Here is a 22,398-nt window from a genome sequence, read left to right as displayed (position 1 = left end):
TGAGAAGTGCCCCATAGCCAAGGCACCAGAGCTGAGTGGCCAGGCATCAGGCTGGGAATACCCAGACTACATCTCAGCAGCCTTTCCCCCTAGGTGCAAGCCTGTCTGGCTGGGTCTGGCCCAGTGTACGTCCCTGAATGGCTGCTTCCCTGCTGCTGTGCTGCGAGCTGGGATTGACAGCTGCACTCCACCCCAGAAGTGGCTGCATGGCAGCAGCGCTGTCTGGATGTGGTTAGGGCCACCCGGGGTGCCAGACATTATTAATCAAAGACCCTACACTCACAAACAGGATCCATATGGGAACATTTGCAAGCTGCCCCCAGGAATCTCCAACCCAGAGCAGTACCACTGAGTCACTACCTTCTCCATCGTCAGTCACGCCAAGGAGCCTTCTGTGTTTCCACTGCTGGAGGGGACTGAATGGCCATTAACAACCATCCCCTTCTCCAGGCACTGACTGCCTCCTGCCGTGCTGGGAGCTGGGAAATGGTTTATTGCTCTAGCCGAAGGGGTCATAAACAAGGCAGGTGTTTTTCTGAGCAGCCCTGGCCGGAGCCCGAGGGGGAAACCAGTTCCTGCCTACGTTATTGCCAGTCTTGGGTGCTGAGATGTTTTTCCCTCTGCCTTCCATTGCTCCATCCCATCTGCTGGCTGGGAGGTGGTGAGACCTCTCTGGGCCAGGCTGGCCCGGACACAGGACTGCTCCCTCAGTCAGTGCACAGCCCTGCACGTTGGGCCATGGTGAACTGGACAGGCAGCTGCATAAATAACCCTGCGGCCCGGCCAGTTCCCACAGGGCAAGTGTGCTGCCCTTACAAGTCACCAAGGTCTGGCGGAGCTACCGAGGCCAAACTCCGTGGCAGGGCTGGGCCACGCTGGCTGGGTAGGTACTGGGAGGCAGAGCCTGATGGAGGAGACGCTTGTCCTCTCACTGCTAGACCCATTGTTTCAGAGCAGCAGCCGTGTTAGTCTGTATTCGCAAAAAGAACAGGAGGACTTGTGGCACCTTAGAGACTAAGCAATTTATTTGAGCCTAAGCTTTCGTGAGCCACAGCTCACTTCATCGGATGCATCTGATGAAGTGAGCTGTAGCTCACGAAAGCTTATGCTCAAATAAATTGCTTAGTCTCTAAGGTGCCACAAGTCCTCCTTTTCTTTAGACCCATTGTGTGGCTAGAGCCCTCTGAGCTCCAGGCCCATCAGCCTTCCAGCAGCCACCGGGGGGCCAGAGCCCCCAGGGAGCAGGGGGTGAGGCAGCATGAGCCCCAAGGGAGCAGGGGGTGAGGCTGCGTGAGGCCCCATGGAACAGGGGGTGAGGCTGCGTGTACCCGTCTGACTAGTGCAAGGAGGCTCCGATCCCATGGGGCCGGCTTCTCCGACATTTTCCAAGTGCATCCTCTGAGTCTGGCATGGCTGCATGTGCAGGGGTCGGAGGCTGTGGGGTCTCTGCACTTGGTGTGGGCTGTACGGCTCCTGTGCTCAGTCCTGACGCTGCCTTTCTGGCCTGTCTTGGCAGAGCGCCCCACATTCATCCGCAGACCCATCAACCAGGTGGTGCTCGCTGAGGACAGCGTGGATTTCCACTGTGAGGTGCAGGGGGACCCAGTGCCGACGTCCCGCTGGCGCAAGGAGGAAGGGGAGCTGCCGCGGGGCAGGTAAGAGATGAGAGGCCAGGCCCTTTCCTGGGATGGGGTGCAGCAGGAATACTGGTTCCAGGCCGGGCCGGGCTGCCTGTGCACTCCCGGCCCGCTCCACGCTCACAGCTGACAGGAGAGCTAGAGGTGAGACACTAAAATGATGTCGCTAAACCAGTTCTGCTCTGTGTGTGGACACCCCAGGGCTGCTCTACATGAGACATGCACCAGCTGAACCCAAGGGTGACTTTAACCCGGGTGGACGCGTGGGTGCCGGTCTAAGAAGCTTATTCTAGTTTAATGAACTCTGTTCCTACCCAGAATCAGAGCGTCCGCACAGGGTCTGGCAGCTTTCTTACCAGACAAGCCCGGACTGCCTGGCTCACGAGGGGGTTCGCTTGCCCCGTTAGATCCGTTCAGTCTGACTCCTGGAGCGAATGTGGTCCCAGGACGTGACTCATTGTAGAAATCCCCACCTACCCAGAGAGGATTGCCAGCCCCTAACACCCTCCTGCTTACCTAGATGGGTCTGGAAGACAACGAGGGTGGGTGCGCGCACTAACGAGGCCCGAGGTTGGGCCCTGACCCAGGAAATGCCAGGCATCATTTCTCCCCCAGTGGGGAGCAGGATGGACTGAATGGGAGTGGTCTCCGGGTACAACACTGGCACCAATGTGGCACTGGCATCCTGGGCACCGGGGCTGGCGCCAGGCTGGGCTCTCACAGCGTTTGTTTCGGTCAATCCCAGGGCAGACATCCAGAGTGACAGCACCTTGCGGATCAGCCGGGTCAGTGCTGAGGACGAGGGCACCTACACTTGCGTGGCAGAGAACAGCGTGGGCAAGTCGGAAGCCTCTGGCTCGCTCAGCGTCCACGGTAAGGGGTCGCTCAGGGGGCCAGGCAGCGATGGGGGCTGCTGCTGGTGGTGGAACACATGGAGTCGAGGAGGAGATGAGCAGCCCTGTTCTCTCAGCGCCTCGTGATGGGGAGATCCCAGCCCAGGTCCTGAGTGCTCCTCAGAGGCGGCTGACACTAGTCGGGCACCGACTGCTGCCGGGGTGTTAGATGTGAATCTTTTCCAGCGCTCGGGGCTGGCGGGATGGAGGGAGATGGGCCAGGCTCCCTCGCTGAGCCAGGCCAGTCTCTGTCGATCCCCTCTGGTTACAATTCAACACCAGCGACTGGGCCCAGCTGGCCACAGCCTCGGTACCGACTGGCTGGGCCGAGGTTAGTGCGTGGAAGTCCCTGGGAAGGCGAATCAGCCTGGCCACGATAGGCAGACACTGCCATGACCCCCTCCTTGCATGATCCGTCTGTTCCATGCTGCTGGCACGCAGCAGGCTCCATCGCTGAGAGGCCGAGTGGGCCCGGCACTCAGAAGCGCCGATTCACTCTGCTTCTCGGCCCCTCATGCGTACTGTCACTGTAACGCCCCCCCGGCTTCGCTGGATCCTGCTCATCTCACGCCTGTTTCTCTGTGTTCTCTGTTCCAGTGAGCCCATTCCGTGAGTATCCATTTCATCTCATAACACTGGGGCATGCGGGGATGGCCGCGGGGATGGCCGCGGGGCCACCGTGGCGGGCAGGGAGGGGCTGTGCATGTGACATTCCTGTGGGCTCATGAGGCCATAGTGGGAGACGATCTATGCAAGAGGCTCTTTGCCCTCTCCCCACACCCTGTGGTGCTCCGGCCAGCTGCCTGCGTCAGACCATTGGAGAGCACTCTAAAACCTGCCGGCGGGGGCTCTCAGGAACGGGCCTGGCTGGCCTACAAGGGCTTTTCCAACTCTCCTTTCTGGGAGAAGAAGGAATTCAGAGCAGCCTGCAGTTGTGAATCCAACTGGCCTTCAGCTGGCTGCAGAGCATTTGGCTAGTGCATCTGATCAGGTCTCTCCCACCATGGGCACCTCCCTCTCTTCCTCCCTCTCTCTCTCTCTCTCTCTCAGCTGAAAAGCCACTGGGTTCCAGCATGGAGCTTGGGAGTTAATTAACACTAGCCCACTCTGTGGCCCTGTGATTGCCCTCTAGCCACAGAACCGCTGTGCAGTGTGTGAACCCGCAGTGTCCTTCTCCCGTCTCCAGCGTGTGGACCAGCCACTTGGTAGCCCCGTGCAATAGCCAATATCTGCAGTGCATTAAGTCAGAGACACAGACCCCCCTAGGCTCCCATGACAGCAGTAACTAGGCCTGGCCCTGCAGCTGATGCAGCCAGAAGGCACTGGGAGCCGCAGGCTCTGGGCAGGGTGTGGTTGGCTTTAGCCCATCAGGTGTGTATTGTGTCAGTAGTGAAATGCCCTTGACAAACCCCCTGGCTTTCCTTGTAGAGGTAAAAATGAGGGCATGAAGGGGAGCAAGTGATGGGGCCAATGCAGAACCCGGCTCCCTTTGCTCTGCCCGCTGGGCAGGCCCCAGTCCAGTCAGTTTCCTGCCTCTGATCTGCCCCCTCTGATCCGCCCCCGCCCCTTAGCAGCAGCGCTCGTTCAGCACTAAGTGATGCTTCCTGGGGCGCCCACGTCACTGGCCCTCGTTTCCTCCTGGCCTTTGAAGTGGGGCAGGAGCAGAACGTGGGGGTGGATTTCCTGAGTCAGCCTCCATCGTCCCTGCTCCATGTGGGCGCCTGGCCCCTTTGAAGCCGGGGGGGGAGGGGTGCTGCCCCTTTGAAGCCCGGGGGGGGGAGGGTGCTTTGTGAAGAGGCTTCTGCATTGCTGCCGCCCCCTCCCTTCCAGCCACAGCCATTGAGATGTGATTGTGGAGCAGGTGGTTACACAGACACAGGCTGTTGCTGGGAGAGGTCACAGGTCGCTGGATTTGAATCCAAGCACTGGGCAGAGCCAGCTGAGCTCCCTTTACAATGAGCCTCCCACAAGAGCATGCAAGGTGCATCCCACCTCCAGCCACTGCTTGGGGGGGGGGCAGCCTGCCCTCCAGGCAAAGGGGAGGGGGCAGCATGGCTTCCTCAGGGCGTGCTTAAATCTCCAGCTGCAGATCTGCTTCTCAAGCCAGGCCGGCGGGTTCCTGGCACGGGCCGGCTCCCTGCACTGTGTGGGGATGGCTCTGGGGACTCAGCTCTGGGGACTTACTGCCCTAAACAGACTTTGTGATGGGGGCCAGATCCTCAGCTGGTGCAAGTGAGCAGAACCATTGGTGCAGAGCACTGGCCCCTGCTCTGGATTTTCCCCGGTCTCGGCCGCACACCCTTTCTCTGTGCAGCGTCCGTCCCACATGCAGATCAATAACAATTAAGCAGCTGCAGGTTTTTCTTTTCCTGCCATGGAAATTCAGCTGGGGAGAGCTAGCAGCTTTGGGGGGGGGGGGCCGTTAGCATGGGGGTACCTAGCAATCCATAACTTCATTAAAGCGGTGCCTGCAGGGATCAGCCTGACAATGGCACACCTGAAGCTCTATGTGATAGTGTCCCGTGCCCCATAAATACTTTACAGCTCTGCTTTGTCTCCCTGCTCCTGGAGGGAGCAGGGAAGGGGTGGGCAGAGGGGAGATAAGGCGGGCAATTAGCATTTGTAAAACCTGATGTCATTTGTCTTCCATTGAGAGGAAAGAAAAGGCTTTGAACAGCCAGAGGTGGATGGGGGAGGGTTAGTTATTTATGGGAAGGTGGCTGATTTAGGAGACTTGCTCCTTTTCTTCTCTGTCCCTCCTCCCCCTTCCATCTCCAGATCCTGCTCTGAGTGCCCAGAGGTTATCCGGAGGCACATCAATGCACCTTCCCCTGAGTGTTATGGCTTTATTCAGGAGAGCCTCACTGCCACATCCTGGGGCCTTGCCTGGCTCCCTCTTATCTGTCCCCTTGTAAATACCTGGCTGGGGGCGTCTGGTTTGGAATTGTCCCCCTGCGATCCCTCTAGGAAGCAGAAAGAAAAGGAAAGGAGGACTTGTGGCACCTTAGAGACTAACCCATTTATCTGAGCATGAGCTTTTGTGAGCTCCAGCTCACTTGTGCCAGCCAGAGAAGAGTATCAGTCCCGTGTGCTGCTGCAGCCCGCTCGCACCACACTGAGTCAAACCCCTTCCCCTGGCCTACTTCACGGGATGTAGGTGGGCACCCAGGGCTCCAAGCTAGTCTGGTCAGGGAGATCCCCTCGGGGTTGCACACAGGCCGGCTCCTGTGTCCCAGACCAGGAAGGTTGCTGCGGAGACCACTGCAAGCCAGGAAAACCCCAAGTGCTGCCACTCGCGGCTGTGATTTCACTTCCACCGCCCACCGGTCTCTCCCCCGCCCGCACAGCGCACCCTACTCGGCTGCTGAGGCGCTGGGTCCTGGCTGCCGGGAAGGCCAAGCCGGTGCTGCACAGCGCGCCGTTGGGGTGGACAGTTGTGTTAAGGGGGCTGTGGTGGATGGTTGCTAGGAAAGGGAACGGCTCGGTATCCCACTGGAGCTAGCTAGTGACTATCTGTTGCTTCTCCCGGGTGCCAGCAGCTGGGCAATATTTTATTCGGGGAGCGGGCTCGGCTGTAGAGTAGCTACTTTCTCAAACAGATCCTTTGGGGCTGGTAGTTTCCATGCTCCGTCTCAGCCAACGTTCCCTCTCATTTCTCCCATCCATGTGCAGAATGAATTTTGTTATGCGCACCAATATGGAGGTGACGTGTGGTGGGGTTCGCAGCGTGGGAGGAGGCTCAGGGCTGGGGCAGAGGGTTGGTGGGCAGGACAGGGTGAGGGCTCTGCCTGGGGGTGCGGGCTCTGGGGGTGGGCTGGGGGTGAGGGAGTTGGGGTGTGGGAGGGGGCTCAGGGCTGGGGCAGAGGGTTGGTGGGCAGGGCGGGGTGAGGGCTCTGGCTGGGGGTGCGGGTTCTGGGGATGGGCTGGGGATGAGGGGGTTGGGGTGTGGGAGGGGGGCTGGGGCAGAGGGATGGGCTCTGGGGTGGGGCCAGGGATGAGGGGTTTGGGGTGCAGGCTGCCCTAGGGCTGATTCCTCCCAGCCCTCTCTCGCTGCAGCAGCCTGGGGCCGGGGGAGAGGCGCCTCTCCCTGCCGGCGTGGCCCTTGGTAGCCTGCTGCGTTGCCACACGGCTTAGAGGGAACTTATGTCTCAGCCCAAGGAGGGAGAGGGGTGTCTCTGTCTGTCTGTGTGTGCACTAGAAATGTCAGAGGGCCAAATTCTGATCCTCTACTCATCAGTAGAGGTTCTATGGTGATGAGGCTGCTATGAAAACCTCCATTAAGTAGCACCTTACCCCATGACGGGCCCTGCTGATCTCACGTCCGGGAGGTCGCTTTGGGGCAAGGTGCCACTCAGCTGAGCGAGAGTGTCAGAATCTGGCTGATTTTAGAGTCCAAATACTGGGCTGATCTTGGCCAAGGCTCTAGCAGTTTAAATGGGGCAGCTTTGCCCGTGGGTTGGGGTATTCTTTCCCACCCCACCCTCCCCCCAGTAGTTTTAACCTCGAGCTAGTCAGATTATTGACCAGGATGCTCAACGAGGTGTTCAAGGATTTAAATCCAGAATGTCCCACTAGCTGGGCTGGGGGCTTCCAGCACACACGTAAGTTTTAACGGACCTTTTAAACAATGTGTTTTAATTCTCCTCTGCGCATCCTGCTTTGGAGAAGACACCGCACACTAAGCCCTGGTCTACACTGTGCCGCAGCACACACGAGTGGAGTGTGAATTGCAGAGCTAACTTCCCTGTGTGCATATGGACCCTGCTGGCGTGAATGAAAAGGTAGCTAGTTCATATGAACATAGCCCTCTTTGAAGAGGACTGTGTTAACACAAGCCAGATACCTTTTTCCTTTCGTGCCAGCAGTGTCTACAAGAGGCCGTTAGTTAGTGCGCTCTGCAATTTGCATGCCCGTAGTCCACACTGTGGCGCTGTGTAGATGTAGCCAAGACATTGCAGACACCAGATGGCTCGTGGCATAGGATTCAGGGGGTGCTTTCTTTCACACATTTATTTGGGGAGCCCCTGCACAGTGCAGCCGCTTTGGATCACATTCAAGCTATGGAAGAGTTGGGTACGTCTGACCGTGGACGGTCACAGCTGCTAATCAAGGAGTGTTTGCAACAACGATACTCCTTCGAGTTCCCTGTAAGTGACCCCCACAAAATCAAACAGGAGGAAACTGTGGCCTTTTTTGCCTCTTGTGACTCCCAGCTCAAGCCCCCCTTATCTGGGCTCATGATGTCCCGGAGCGCTGCCGTCTGGGAGCTTTCACAGACCTGGGAAGTACCAGGAGGATTTCACAACAGGAAAGAAGAATTGTTCCCACTGTTAGTGACGTTCTTTCTGTGCTGAACGTGGCTCGCAGCCTGGAGAGCGGGATCACAGAGCCAAAGCTGGGATTAGTGCAGGGTGCCCTGGGCTGGGCTGTTCCCCTTTAGGGGACTGGTCTAGTCTCAGGCCTGTTCTTCTTCTTCCTGATGGAGGATGTGGGGTTCTGGGTTTTAAGAATTATTCTCCTCGTTTTTTCCCCTACAAATATAAGGAAAGTCAAGTCTGCCCTGGCTGGAGAGGTCTGGCTGGAGAATGTTTACCGGGAGCTCATGCATCTGAATGGAAGGGGAGAGGATGTGGTACCATTAGCAAGGGCTTCCTTTATCCAGACTATTAATTAGACATTGGAGTTAAATGTGTTACCGTAAAACCCCTAAATCCAAAGGGTTTTACAGTCTGGCTAGGAAACCAGCCCCTCTGTTCCACTTCCACTCACTTGATTAACGTGCTGCTGCCTTTCATAGCGTCCACCTTTTGTGCAGCTTTGCCTGTGAGGTTTCTTATGGGTGAAAGCAGGGCTGCAGGGAGGTGTGGCAGGGCTGCCCATGCACAAGGGCCAAGCAAGGTGCCACACTTGGCAATGCTGCCCATTCAGCCTGTTCTCCAGGCCCAGCCAGGCAGTGCTAGTGTCAGAAAAAAGCAGGAAGAAAATGCGGCCCCCTCCGGCCTTCGCTGTGGCTGACAGAGAAGCAACAAGCTCCCGGTCCCACTGGGCAGCCTCTTCCAATGCAACCTGCAGCTCTGGGCCTCTCTCCAGGGACCCGGCAGCACTCCTGCTCTGTCAGAGAAACAGAAGGCAGGTGCTGCAATATCTTTGTGGCTGTTCACCTCTGTAAACAGCCCATCGGACGCCCCAGCACCTGGGGAGAAGGCCCAGGGCTCAGGTTGCCATGTTACCAGAGAGCCATAGAAATGTCGGGCTGGACGGACCCTCGAGAGGTCATCAAGTCCAACCCCCTGTGCGAGGCAGGACCAAGTAACCCGAGACCATCCCTGATGGGAGTTTGCCAACCTGGTCCAGAGATGGGGATTCCACAGCCTCCTGTGGAAGCCTCTTCCAGAGCTTAGCTACCCTGAGAGTTAGTTTGAAAGTTTTTCCTAATATCTAACCTAAATCTGCCTTGCTGCAGACTAAGCCCATTGCTCCTTGTCCTGCCTTCAGTGGACATGAAGAACAATTGATCCCCATCCTCTTTATAACAGCCTTAACCGATCTGAAGACTGTTGTCCGTCTTCTTTTCTCAAGACTAAACACACCCAGCTTTTTTAACCTTTCCTCCTTGGTCAGGTTTTTTAAACCTTTGATCATTTTTGTTGCTCTCCTCCGGACTCTCTCCAGTTTGTCCACATCGTTCTAAAGCGTGGCACCCAGCACTGGACACTGCTCCAGCTGAGGCCTCACCAATGCCAAGTAGAACAGGACAATTACCTCTTGTGTCTTACATGCAACGCTTCTGCTAATACACCCCAGAATATTGCCTCTTTTGCAACTGCAACTCGTTGTCTCACATTCAGTTTGTGATCCACTGTAACCCCCAGATCCTCTTCCCCATTCTGTAGCTGTGCCTTTGATTTTTCCTTCCTAGGTGACGTACTTTGCTCTGTTCTTTATTGAATTTATTCTTGTTGAAATGAGACCAATTCTCCAATTTGGGCAGGTTGTTTTGAATTCGAATCCTGTCCTCCCAAGTGCTGGCATCCCCACCCAGTGTAGTGTTATCTGCAGATCTTACAAGCACGTTCTCCTTTCCGTTAGCCAAGTCATGAGTGAGAACATTGACTAATACCGGCCCCAGGACTGACTCCTGTGGGACCCCATTAGATACCCTCCCCGTCTGGCAGGGGACCATGGATAACTACTCTTTGAGGGCGGTTTCTCAATCTGGTGTGTCTCCACCTTACAGTAAATTCATCTAGAGCGCTGCCCTAGTTTGCTGATGAGCATGTCATGCGGGACTGTGTCAAAAGCTTTACTAAAATCACGCTCTGTCCCATCTCTGGCTCCCCCGCAGCCCCTAGGCCAGTGACCCTGCCAGAGAAGGGAATGAGATTGGTTTGGCATGGTTTGCTGTGCCTCCCTAGTGCTTGCTGCCCCAGTGTTAGCTTAGGCCATAAAACAGGCCAGATGTGCAGCGTGGCGGAGCCCCAGTCTCCAGGAAGGGAACTGGCTCTGGTGTCGCTATCCCTGCGTAGATGCTGTGTCCTGGTGTGGTACCAAATTAGGCTGCGCCCTGCAAGCCCAGCTTTGCCCCAGTGCAGCATGTCAGCATTAGGGGTTTTCCCTGGGGTCCCTGTAGCTGCCGACAGGGCCAGCGCTCCGGTTCCTGGTCAGCTGCCTGGAGGCTAAGAGAAACGCATGGACCTCTGGGCTGTGGAAATACGTTCTGCTAGCCAACACAGCATCCCCTCCCCACCTCCTGGGGGAGCATTTCTGCAAGAAAGCCCCAGGCGCCCTGAGCCCCAGTGCCTGGAGACCCCATGCTGTTGGACAAAACCCCTTCTAAAGTTTTGCAACCCGTGTCTATTTGTTTCTCCCTCTTTTCACCCGCTCTCAGTTCCACCCCAGTTAGTGACGCGCCCTCGGGACCAGATTGTAGCTCAGGGCCGCACCGTGACCTTTCACTGTGAGACCAAAGGAAACCCGCCACCGGCTGTGTTCTGGCAGAAGGAGGGCAGCCAGGTAGGTTCTGCATGGCCCCCTCCCCTGAGTGTGTACCAAGGCCTACCCGTGCCCCTGTCCCACGCCCCTGCCTTGCGAAGCCAGATTGCGAAGCTCTGGCTGCCTTGCCCAGGACTCCGAGCCCATCGGGAGGTTGTGACTTGCCCTCCAGCCTCAGAGGGTGCATTCACATCTGGGGTCCCTGGCCCATGTGATCACAGTCCCCAGCAATGCTCCCAGGGCACAAACCTGGTCCCACCCCACCCGGACCCAGGAGGGACCCAGTCCCTTGGGACAAACAAAGCAGCGTTGTGTTCGCAGGGTGAGACAGTGTCTAGGGCGGCCTCTCGGGACGAGCAACTGGCTGACTCTGCTCTTGCGAGCCGGGAGGCCAGGGCCTGTGTGGGGACGTCTAGGCTGCAGTGGGGAGGCGTGAGCCCCAGGGAGGGCAGCGCCAGCTAGCGTGCTAAGAATAGCCCGCCCGATGTCTCTCCTGAGCCGCTGTGGGCACAGCAAGATCCACCCTGCAGGAGCTGAGCGAGTGTGAGCGCGTCGGCCCAGGCTGGGAATCCCACCCCCTTGGCGAGCGAGCGTCGGCGTGGCAGGGAGCAGGGGACGGGGAAGGAACATTCTCCACTGGGCACTTCAAGTGCGAGGCCTGGCTGAGTCAGCCAGGCAGTGACTCCCGTCCCTTGCCTCCCCCGAGGCTGCTCTCTGCCCGCCAGCCTGCTGCCTGTCCCCTGCGGGCTGCCCTGGGGTCCAGCCCTTGGGCTGTGTCAAGCCCAGTTCATTCTGGCTTCGATTCGGGGAGATCTCCCAGGCACGGTCCTGCTGCCCCGTTCCAACCAGCTCATCCTCGCAGCTGAGACACCTCCATGCCCAGCCCCCTCCTAGGCCCTGGGGACGAGAGGTCCTGGATTTGGGTGGCTCCCATGGGGCCATGCTGGGGCCCACTTGGTCCATCCCTGGGGCTTAGCTCAGCTGTTTAAGTGGCCCTGGCAATGGGGTTCGCCCCGCAGCGAATCATCCCCAGCTGCCCTGGTGCCTGGAGCCGTGCCAGGGCTATTCTGTGGGTGGTCGAGGCTCCTGCAGGCGGGTGAGGCACTGGCGAGACCCTAGTGCAGGAGTCAAGAGGCCAACAGTATTGCCCTGAGAGGGTGAGGCTTGAGGAAGGCAGCCCCGGGGGTGGCGGGGGGGAGGCAGCATTGTGCCTATGGAGGTGTGATGGGTGGGGAGGGGAGGTTAGTGAGTGCAGGGGGGCGGGGAACAGCAGGGCCAAGGGGGCCCAGCTCAACAGTGTGTCTAGCTCTCCTCTTCTGCCAGATGCTGCCACCTCGTGCCATGGGCCCCTGGCCTCGCCCTGGGGGCCAGCTGCTTTCTGCTGCCCCCTCAGACTGCCGTGTCTTCCCCTGAGGCAGGTCTTCTCCACCCGACTGAGCTTCCCCACACCCACCCAGGCTCCCAGGCCCCAGCTCGATTCTACTGACCACCACACCCACCCCGGGCTCTCAGGCCCCAGTTTGGCTCCCAGGGCCCAGCTTGACTTGCCCCCTACCCCAGCTCACAGGTGCTAGCTGACCCTTACCTGGCTCCCTTCCCCAGACCCTGGCTCAGTTCAACATTGCTCCCCACCGCTCCCCACTCCCTGCCTGGGCCCTGGCTCAGATCAGCCCCCTGGGTTCCCCTCCTGAGGCTCCCTCAGCTAAGGTGCTCAGATCAGCCCTGGCACTTGCTGCTCTGCAGTGCACATTTCTACAGTGACGCTGCTCTGCTGCCCTGCTGGAGCCCCACACCCTTGCCCATGAACGCAAAGCTCCCCCCTTGCCCACTGGCCGTACAGAGCCGAGGGAACCATACCGCATGGGTGAGAGCGCTCTCAGCTGGAGCGCTCCGGGAAGGGGTCAGTGTGCAGGGACCCAGGAACCTGAAAGCAGAGCCAGTCAGCACTGAACCCCGTTGGGAACAACCATAGGGATGAACCGGGCCCCGGAGGACAGGGCAGGAATATTGGAGCCCAGGCTGGAGTGGCAAAAGGATCGGACCTCTGGGACTGAAACAGGGCAATGCTGTGCTCCCTGGGGTCCTGCATCATCTCCTGGCCAGTGGAGCAGGACGACTCCGTTCTGCTCGGCAGGGCCTTGCCGGGGTCTGCAAGCAGATTCCAGTGTGTGCCTGGCTTCCCTCTGTCAGAACCACCGGGTGAGCTGCGGGCATGCCTGCCATGTGCTGTCTGCCCAGCCTGGCACCCGCGGGCCTGCATGATACCACAGGCTGCACAGCTCAGAAGGGCAAGGCAGTGTGTTTGCTTTGCGGTGCCTAGCGCACCAGCTGCCAGATCTCCAAGGAGCCGCGCCTGCCTGGCAGCTGCTCTTTCCATCCCATCCCTTCTGTTTTGTTCAATCGTCTGTTGTCCCTTTCCTTTGGCTCCTCCGGCATGCTTGCAGCAGAGGCCCAGAACTGCCCCAGGGCCTGGTGCGGCCAGGAGGGCAGTGCTGTGATGTAGCCTCTCTCTGCCCACATGCGTGGCAGGAGGAGAGGAGGTGTGAGACCAGGATTGTGGCACACCAGGGCCTGCTGCTGTACACAGCTCCCTCCTCACCCAGTAACAGAAACCCCGAGGGAGGGCGGGGGCCAGTCATCCCCCCCCTCCAGCAGCCGTTCTCCTTGGGGAATGCTTCCCTTCTTAAGGGGAAGGCACCACAAACACAAGACCCAGGTGCTTTCCAGACGGAGTGGGCCCAGCCACGCGCTCCGTGGGCTGGCGGGAGGGGCCTGGCCCCGCGCGCTCCGAGGGCTGGCGGGAGGGGCCTGGCCCCGCGCGCTCCGAGGCTGGCGGGAGGGGCCTGGCCCCGCGCGCTCCGAGGGCTGGCGGGAGGGGCCTGGCCCCGCGCGCTCCGTGGGCTGGCGGGAGGGGCCTGGCCCCGCGCGCTCCGAGGGCTGGCGGGAGGGGCCTGGCCCCGCGCGCTCCGAGGCTGGCGGGAGGGGCCTGGCCCTGCGCGCTCCGAGGGCTGGCGGAAGGGGACTGCCCCCGCGCGCTCTGAGGGCTGGTGGGAGGGGCCTGGCCCCGCGCGCTCCAAGGCTGGCGGGAGGGGCCTGGCCCCAACCTGCTCCGAGGGCTGGCGGGAGGGGCCTGGCCCCGCGCGCTCCGAGGGCTGGCGGGAGGGGACTGCCCCCGCGCGCTCCGAGGGCTGGCGGTTGGGGCCTGGCCCCGCGTGCTCCGAGGGCTGGCGGGAGGGGACTGCCCCCGCGCGCTCCGAGGGCTGGCGGGAGGGGCCTGGCCCCGCGCGCTCCGAGGGCTGGCGGGAGAGGCCTGGCCCCACGTGCTCCGAGGGCTGGTGGGAGGGGACTAGCCCCGCGCGCTCCGAGAGCTGGCGGGAGAGGCCTGGCCCCGCGCGCTCCGAGGGCTGGCGGGAGAGGCCTGGCCCCGCGCGCTCCGAGGGCTGGCGGGAGGGGCCTGGCCCCGCGCGCTCCGAGGGCTGGCGGGAGGGGCCTGGCCCCGCGCGCTCCGAGGGCTGGCGGGAGAGGCCTGGCCCCGCGTGCTCCGAGGGCTGGCGGGAGGGGACTGGCCCCGCGCGCTCCGAGAGCTGGCGGGAGAGGCCTGGCCCCGCGCGCTCCGAGGGCTGGCGGGAGGGGCCTGGCCCCGCGCGCTCCGAGGGCTGGCGGGAGAGGCCTGGCCCCGCGTGCTCCGAGGGCTGGCGGGAGGGGACTGGCCCCGCGCGCTCCGAGGGCTGGCGGGAGAGGCCTGGTCCCGCGTGCTCCGAGGGCTGGCGGGAGGGGACTGCCCCCGCGCGCTCCGAGGGCTGGCGGTTGGGGCCTGGCCCCGCGCGCTCTGAGGGCTGGCGGGAGGGGCCTGGCCCCGCGCGCTCCGAGGGCTGGCGGGAGGGGACTGGCCCCGCGTGCTCCGAGGGCTGGCGGGAGGGGACTGGCCCCGCGTGCTCCGAGGGCTGGCGGGAGGGGACTGGCCCCGCGCGCTCCGAGGGCTGGCGGGAGAGGCCTGGCCCCGCGTGCTCCGAGGGCTGGCGGGAGGGGACTGGCCCCACGTGCTCCGAGGGCTGGTGGGAGGGGACTGGCCCCGCGCGCTCCGAGGGCTGGCGGGAGGGGCCTGGCCCCGCGCGCTCCGAGGGCTGGTGGGAGAGGCCTGGCCCTGCGCGCTCCGAGGGCTGGCGGGAGGGGACTGGCCCCGCGCGCTCCGAGGGCTGGCGGGAGGGGCCTGGCCCCGCGCGCTCCGAGGGCTGGCGGGAGAGGCCTGGCCCCACGTGCTCCGAGGGCTGGTGGGAGGGGACTGGCCCCGCGCGCTCCGAGAGCTGGCGGGAGAGGCCTGGCCCCGCGCGCTCCGCGGGAGAGGCCTGGCCCCGCGTGCTCCGAGGGCTGGCGGGAGAGGCCTGGCCCCGCGTGCTCCGAGGGCTGGCGGGAGAGGCCTGGCCCCGCGCGCTCCGAGGGCTGGCGGGAGAGGCCTGGCCCCGTGTGCTCCGAGAGCTGGCGGGAGAGGCCTGGCCCCGCGCGCTCCGAGGGCTGGCGGGAGAGGCCTGGCCCCGCGTGCTCCGAGGGCTGGCGGGAGGGGCCTGGCCCCGCGCGCTCTGAGGGCTGGTGGGAGGGGCCTGGCCCCGCGCGCTCCGAGGGCTGGCGGGAGGGGACTGGCCCCGCGTGCTCCGAGGGCTGGCGGGAGGGGCCTGGCCCCGCGCGCTCTGAGGGCTGGTGGGAGGGGCCTGGCCCCGCGCGCTCCGAGGGCTGGCGGGAGGGGACTGGCCCCGCGTGCTCCGAGAGCTGGCGGGAGAGGCCTGGCCCCGCGCGCTCCGAGGGTTGGCGGGAGGGGCCTGGCCCCGCGCGCTCCGAGGGCTGGCGGGAGAGGCCTGGCCCCACGCGCTCCGAGGGTTGGCGGGAGAGGCCTGGCCCCGCGCGCTCCGAGGGTTGGCGGGAGGGGCCTGGCCCCGCGCGCTCCGAGGGCTGGCGGGAGGGGACTGGCCCCGCGCGCTCCGAGGGCTGGCGGGAGGGGCCTGGCCCCACGCGCTCCGAGAGCTGGCGGGAGGGGCCTGGCCCCGCGCGCTCCGAGGGCTGGCGGGAGGGGACTGGCCCCGCGCGCTCCGAGGGCTGGCGGGAGGGGCCTGGCCCCGCGCGCTCCGAGGGCTGACGGGAGGGGACTGGCCCCGCACTGTCCGAGGGCTGGCTGTGGCTTTGTAGGACTGTTATTCATATTCAGTGAGATTGAAGGTGAATCTGGGAGCCTGAAACTCCCCTGAAAAGCTCCCATAGCCCAGGCTGGCCCCTTGCAGCCCTGCCCTGGCCCGCCGCAGGGCCTGGAACGGTGCCGGCTCCTCTGTATCTCTGGGCACTGGTGCAGGGAGCTCTGCCTGATGTCAGGAACAGCCCCTCCGCCCACCCTGCATAGTGTCAGGGGAGAGCTGGGCCCCGTGTTGTTTCGCCTGGCCCTGGGCGGGGCACACCAAAATCAGCCCAGCCTCTCCTTGCAGAGGCCCTATACTCCCCATGCCTCCAGGCCGCCCTCGGCTCTCACTAGGTGGAGAGTCAGGGGCTCTCCCCTTGTGTCTGCCCTGCAGATCCTGCTGTTTCCCAGCCAGCCCCCTCAGCCTATGGGCCGCTTCTCCGTGTCCCCGAGTGGCGAGATGACCATCACGGAGGTGCAGACAGCAGATTCGGGGTACTACATGTGCCAGGCCATCAGCGTGGCGGGGAGCATCCTGGCCAAAGCCCTGCTGGAGGTGGAGGATGGTGAGTACTTGTAAACGTAAAGGCTCCAGTAAGGCCCTTCATGGTCAGGGAGAGCCCTTGGTGTGGTCCCCAGGCCAAGGGGCACAACCCCCGGTAACGTCCAGGCCCTGCAGCAGGCTCACTGCCCTGTAGGAGCTTGGAGTCATGTGGTCGGCGTATTGCAGGGCCGAGGGGCTCTGGGCCCCGGAGCTCAGGGTGGAGGCGGCTCTAGGGGAGAAGTGGGGGAGCGTGACATCTCTCTCCAGGAGCGGTGGAGCATTTGCTGAGTTCCCAAGGTGCTGGTGAGGGAACAGCAGAGCACAGGGGTGAGCCTGGCCAGGAGGCTCTGCCGGGGGCTTCAGTGGACTTCGTTCACTCAGGCTGGCAGCTGGTTTGGTCCAGTAGTGCTCCCTCTGAGTCTGGGCAAGGTGCCATTCGACCCCTGCCCCTCTGGGCGGCAGGTTCTGGACAGTTGGAGCCAAATCCCCTCCGCCTCGCTGAGCTGGGGGCAGGGGACAGCCTGCATGCTGAACCCCTTGGAGCATGGCCCCTTATCTGCAGCACGCTCCTGTCACGGCCCCTTACTCAGGGTCGCAGGGCTGTGTTTCAGCAGCTGGTTAGTTTAGCCTGCAGACTGCATTTTCAGGGGGTCAGGGTTTTAAGGTGTTTCCTACCTGGGAGGAGGGCTCTAAACCTCCCAGCTGCCCAGATACGCACAGGGACTGTGCCAGCAGGGCCCTGGGGCATGAGCCACAGACATCCAGAACAGCGGAGTACCAGGGATCCTAACTAGCTACGGCCCGTTGGAACAGCAGCCAGCCTGGTGCCCAGTGCAGGGAATGAGCAAGGGGCAGCGAAGGAGTAGGTCGGGGGAGGAAGGGTCCGGTGCAGGGCACAGGAAGAAGGCAGGGGAAGATCTGTGGGGGCAATGTGGGGAGGGGTCAGAGAGGAGCATGGAAGAAGTGGCCTGCTGCTGGATTTCCTGTGGGGTGGCTGCAGCTCTTTCCGCCTGAGACGATCAAGGCTGCCCAGCTCCCGGCAGGGCCCAGATCCCACCGCACCCCCAACAGAAGAATGCTTCCGTCGTTCGGGGAGGTGGCATTCCTGCACCAACGGAAAAACCCCTTCCATGGCCACGGGCTGCATCTGTACGACGGGGTTCTGCCAGCAGAGCTCCAGCACCCCAGCCACAGTGGTATGGTGCCCGTCCCGTAGCCCTACCCTTGGAGAGGGAGCCATTTGCTCCTGCAGCTGCTGGGTCGGCGGTTCAGGCTCCCCGTTTGCAGTGGTTACCCCTCACTCAGCCCATCTCCAGGGGGAACACGGCTGTCAGCTCACAAAGGCCTGGTGGGGCCCTGACACCAGGCCCCAGCTGGGTGTGCAGCAAGATGTGGCTGCTCTGCCCCGGTTGCAGTGGGGTTCGGTCGGGCGCAGACCAGCATGTGCTGAGCTAGGGACTGGCACAGCCCTGCACAGGCCCCCCAGCTGCTTCCCTTGTGGAACTGCAAAGAGCCCGGGAATGTCTGAGCAGTGGGGACGGGAGCGGAGCAGCTGCCCCTGCCTGGGGAGCTGCGGCCCGGGTCTTTGCCAGTGGAATTTGTTCCTGTGAAGTTTTCTGGCATTTTCTCTGAACTCTCCTGCTGTGAATTTCATTTGTCTGAGTTCCCTTGGCGTTAGCCAGGGCTCGGGAGGTGTTACAGGAACCACGGCTTCGAGCAAGTCCTGAGCAGAGAGGCTCTCCTTTTATTGCAAATAAAATCCTTGCCTATCTTGAAGGGGTTTCTTGTTAAAAACCCAGCTGAAGAGGCAGGCTTCCTGCCCTCCTGTGTGGAGCCTGTCTCCCCCAGCCCACCTGCCGCCGCCCCCTCCCGCAGGTATCCTGCGTTTTGTCCAAACAAACGAGTGTCTCTTTGAAACCCCATTGGCGGGAGCCTGGCTTGGACGTGCCGACAGAGAGCTGTGCTCTCCAAAGGCCGTGCTGACAGCACCCCACGCCAAGCTGCGAGCGGCTCTGCGCTCAGGGCCGGCTGCCTCAGGGCTTCGCCTCACCATGTGCACAAGGTATTGCTCGGTATGGACCTGAAAACTCATCCTTTGCAGGAGATGGCGGAACGATGGGGCGGGGGCGGGGGCAGTTATACAGCACAATTGCGCTTGCCACCGGCGTTGCTTCTGCTGGTTCTCGACCCAACATGTGCTGAAAGCTTATGCTCTAATAAATGGGTTAGTCTCTAAGGTGCCACAAGTCCTCCTGTTCTTTTTGCGGATACAGACTAACACGGCTGCTCCTCTGAAACCTGGTACAGCCGTGTCTGCTTAAGGAGGGCTTTGTCGATTTAACTCAACTGAGATGCTTAAACCTATTCCCAGCAAAGCCTGGAGAGAGACAGACGGCCCAGCAACATTTCCTGAGCCCAGCTCCGCACTGGGGCAGCATGGGCCCAGCGTGTGCAGAGACCTTGCACTAGCCCACAGCCGTGCCTCAACCCGGAGCTGGAGTGACCATCTGTAGGTACGAGGGGACAGCTCGCCCCCATGGCACATTCTGCTTCTGGCCTCTTCTGGGGCTGCCAGTGTGGGAACCAGCTTCTCCCCTTTGTGCTTCCCACCAGACTCCTTGCACGCAGGCCAGTGAGCGCCCAGCAGATGGTACCTACTAGAGGGAAAGCCTTTGTATTCCCTTATTTCTCCCCTGAGCTGGGCAGCGCGGCGCTCACTCCTGGGTGATTTCGGTTTTCTGGTAACACCTGATCCGTCAGCCCAGCTGACAAGGGCGAGGTGATTAATGGCAACTGTTGGACAAAGAGAGTTGTAACCCAGAATCCTAATTCCGCAGCGCAGATGGCTTCCCGCAGCGAGAGGGTGGCTAGCCAGCACAGCACTCCGCAGCGGCAGATGAGCCGTCCCTGGCCTTTATGCGACACTTCATGTGTCTGGATCTTGTGGAGCGCCTGTTCCGGCCAGGGGCGTGTTAACAAGAGGGCAAGTGAGTCACAATCCGGAACCGGGAGCCAGGCCTCTGCCAGACGAGCGCACAAGGCCAGGGCAGGAGGCAGCTGTGGCCTGTAGCATCCTGCTCATTGCGCCCACGTCACCGGCGAAGCTGTCAGGCACTTTGTCTGCTGCCCGGGAGGCCAGGGAAACGCCGCCCCGCTTACGAGTGCTGAGTGTGGTGCCTGCCTGCTGCCAGCTGATTTCGGTCTGAGCCAGCTCCTTTACCTTGGCTGGGGTTTGTTCTCCCTCTCCCAGGCGCTTTCTTTGCTGATTGTTACTGGCAAATTCAACTGTGTGTGACTCTCCGGGGCTCTTTGTCCAGCCGCTGCTTCCCAATCAATGGAGAGTAATTAGGGTCATAAATAATGGGCGGATGCTGCCGTTTCCTGGGCTGCTGAGCTGAATGGAGACTGCTGCCGGAGGTGGAAGCTTGTCTCTACTTGGTTGGGGTAGTTCGGGTGGGGGTGGGTCATCGTTAATGCTGTGTAGGGTGCCCCGAATGGGCATCACCATGGTGACACTCGCAGCAGAGTGAGGGGAGAGTTGGCCTGACTGTACTCTGCACCCACCCAGCCCACTTCAAGGTCAGCCGCTGAGTAACCCCAGCGGGAATCATAGGACAGGTTGCAGTTCGTCTCTGACAGCACCTGGTCCTCCCTGCCCACCTTGCCCTGTTCTCACAGTGACCCCTGGGGCGACTGCGGCCCCACGTGGGCTTCCCATTGCCCCGCAGGACCTACCTCGCTCACGCCCTCGCCGCCTCACTCTTCCATGTTTGCAGCGTGTGCTCCGACAGCTGTGATCCGTGCGGAGAGAGGGGCAGGGACACAGCTGGCAGGGTGGCATCAGCACCATGAGTTCTTGGAACAATAATAGAGGGGAAAGGTGGCTTAGGGGCTAGCCTGGGCCATGCGAGAGCTGGGGCCAGTTCCCTGCCCTGCCACTGATTTCCTGCGTTACCTTGGGCAAGTGCCTTTGTCTCTCTGTGTCAATGGCCCCCTGTAAAATGGCGGGATAGTGCTTCCCTGCCTCCCAGGGTGCGGTGAGCTTACCGACTGTGGGTGCCCAGGTACAGCAGTGAGAACGAGGGGCACAGCGTTCTGTGGGCTGCGGCACAAAGCGCGACACTGGGAAGGTCGCGACACACGCAGCATGCCTGACGCTGACCCACAAAGGAAAGGACGTGGGGAGCTGAGCCCCTCTCAGTGCATCCCCTCTCCCCCGTACACTGCAACCCACAACCTTGGCTCTGCCCTGAAGGGGTGGCACCTGCCAAATACTGCACGGCCTCATCCCCACGGACAGACAAGCCCTGCCCCCTTCCCTGCACTGCCCCTCCCTGCTCTATCCAGGGTGGAGGCTGGGTGTGTTTGGAGCCACCCCCGAACCTGTGCGAGATCCCTCTAGGCTCACAATCCTACCTTATCTGCACAAACAGGAGCCTCCCCTCCCCATCCGCTGGGCTGGGGAATACCATGCTACCCTGTCCCTCCCCTATTAAACCCAGCCTCCCCCAGCCGGTCTTCTGCCCCCCTCCCATTCTCCCCCACTGTTCCCTGGGCTTCCCTTGCCCTTCCTTTCCTCTCAGTCTCCCTCTGCTTCTCATACTCACCTGCCCCCTTTGCCTCCCTTTGAATGCCCCCCCCTCCATACCTCTAACATCCCTCTCTGGTCCCCACTTTCCCCCAGTGCCACAGTCACTTGGATTCCCTTCCCCTCCCAGTACGCCCCTTGGCCTGTTCCCAGCATCAGGGCTGCCATTAGCACTCAGGGCAGCTTGGCTTTACTTCGTTAGTAACAATGGGAGGCAGTGGCCGTTTTTGCTAGGGGCAGCCTAAACAGCATCCTGCCCATGCTGTAAGGAAATGTGTGACATTGCCCCGGGTACAGTCTGGACAGATGGACAGCTGTCTCCCCTGAAATCTCCAACCTGGGGTGCCGTTAATACTGCTTTGCTGTAAGAGCAACCACTCCTGGCCTGCTCACACACAGCCTCTAGCAAGTAAATCACTCCCAGCTGAATTGTCTGAGCGTTACAGCTAATCACTCATGAATTACGTTACAGGGCAACCCCAGCAAAGTCCCACTCCCAGACTTGCCCCTTGAAGTGTGTGACTTGTACTGCCCAGCTCTTTCCGTCTGTGCAGTACAAGCTCATAGAAAGCCTGCCATTTCATTAATAGAAAAGGACATGCACAAGCCCTGTTACTTAGCTGGAGGGTCCCAAACACTGTAATCCAAGCACACACTGGTTGAGATAAAATAATAAAACAAGTTTATTAGCTGCAGGAAGATTTTAAGTGATTACAAGTAATGAGGCATCAAAGTCAGAGTTGGTTACAAAAAAAACCCAAACGCAAACTAATACCTAACTTAGCAAGCTAAATGAATTCAAAGCAAAGACTTTTCTCACCACCTGCTCTTTGCAGTCTTTGCTGGCTGAAAGCCTCCAGGCCAGGACCCCTCCCCAGTTCAGTGTTTCTTCAGGTGTTGATACTGCCGTGAGCAGAAAGGAATGGAGGAGAAAGGTAATTTGTGTAGAGTCTCCTCTCTTCTTATAACTTTCTCTCCTCTTTGAGGATTATCTCCAGTGGGGGTATAGGCAACAGCTAGTCTGTCACACGGGAACCCCCAACTCAAAATGTAAATGTCTCGTTCACACCCTTCTTCTTGCCAAAGAATGGCCATTTACCCAGGTGATAGTCCACTTGATTTTGTTGGCACCTGGCTGAGGGGTGGACTAATCTTTTGTCTCTGGGGAACTGGTCTGAGGCTGTTTTTCTAAACTTGGAACATGTCTCATCAATGTCATACAGTAGAATTTTATAACTTTGTATACAGTGTTGCCACACATATTTTACCTAGACAGTAATGCTCAGCAGATTATGAGTTTCCAAATGATACCTCACAAGGCAGACTTTGTACAAAATGTATCATAGTTTTGTAAAAAGGTGAGCACAGGAGTCCAGGCTGTCACAAAATGACCCATTGTAATTGAGGGCAGCCTGTGGCTCTGATCCCACTGAGAACAGTGGGTGATGGCTGTCGTTCTGCAAGAGGGCCATTCCTTGTGAGTGTCTGTCAGGGAGCTGATTCTCCAGCCCTGGCTGTAGGAGCACGGCATAAAAACCTACACAGGAGAGAAGAGAACAAATGTTATGAAGCATTATAGTAAA

General features: G+C 60.7%; 1 protein-coding gene across 1 annotated transcript in view; it reads left to right on the top strand.

Moving 5' to 3' along the window:
• Nucleotides 1-22,398, top strand: part of ROBO3 (roundabout guidance receptor 3) — a 139,951-nt gene that overhangs the window by 88,151 nt on the left and 29,402 nt on the right. The window contains exons 5-8 of the mRNA XM_077839631.1: nt 1,517-1,655; nt 2,383-2,510; nt 10,419-10,543; nt 16,078-16,249. Of these exons, the coding sequence (XP_077695757.1) occupies nt 1,517-1,655; nt 2,383-2,510; nt 10,419-10,543; nt 16,078-16,249 (564 nt within the window). The remainder of the gene's footprint in view (nt 1-1,516; nt 1,656-2,382; nt 2,511-10,418; nt 10,544-16,077; nt 16,250-22,398) is intronic.

The sequence above is a fragment of the Eretmochelys imbricata genome, chromosome 22, assembly GCF_965152235.1.
Source record: "Eretmochelys imbricata isolate rEreImb1 chromosome 22, rEreImb1.hap1, whole genome shotgun sequence".
Lineage (NCBI taxonomy): Eukaryota > Metazoa > Chordata > Testudines > Cheloniidae > Eretmochelys > Eretmochelys imbricata.
Note: the sequence above shows the minus strand (reverse complement) of the source record. Positions and strands in the feature narration are given on the sequence as shown.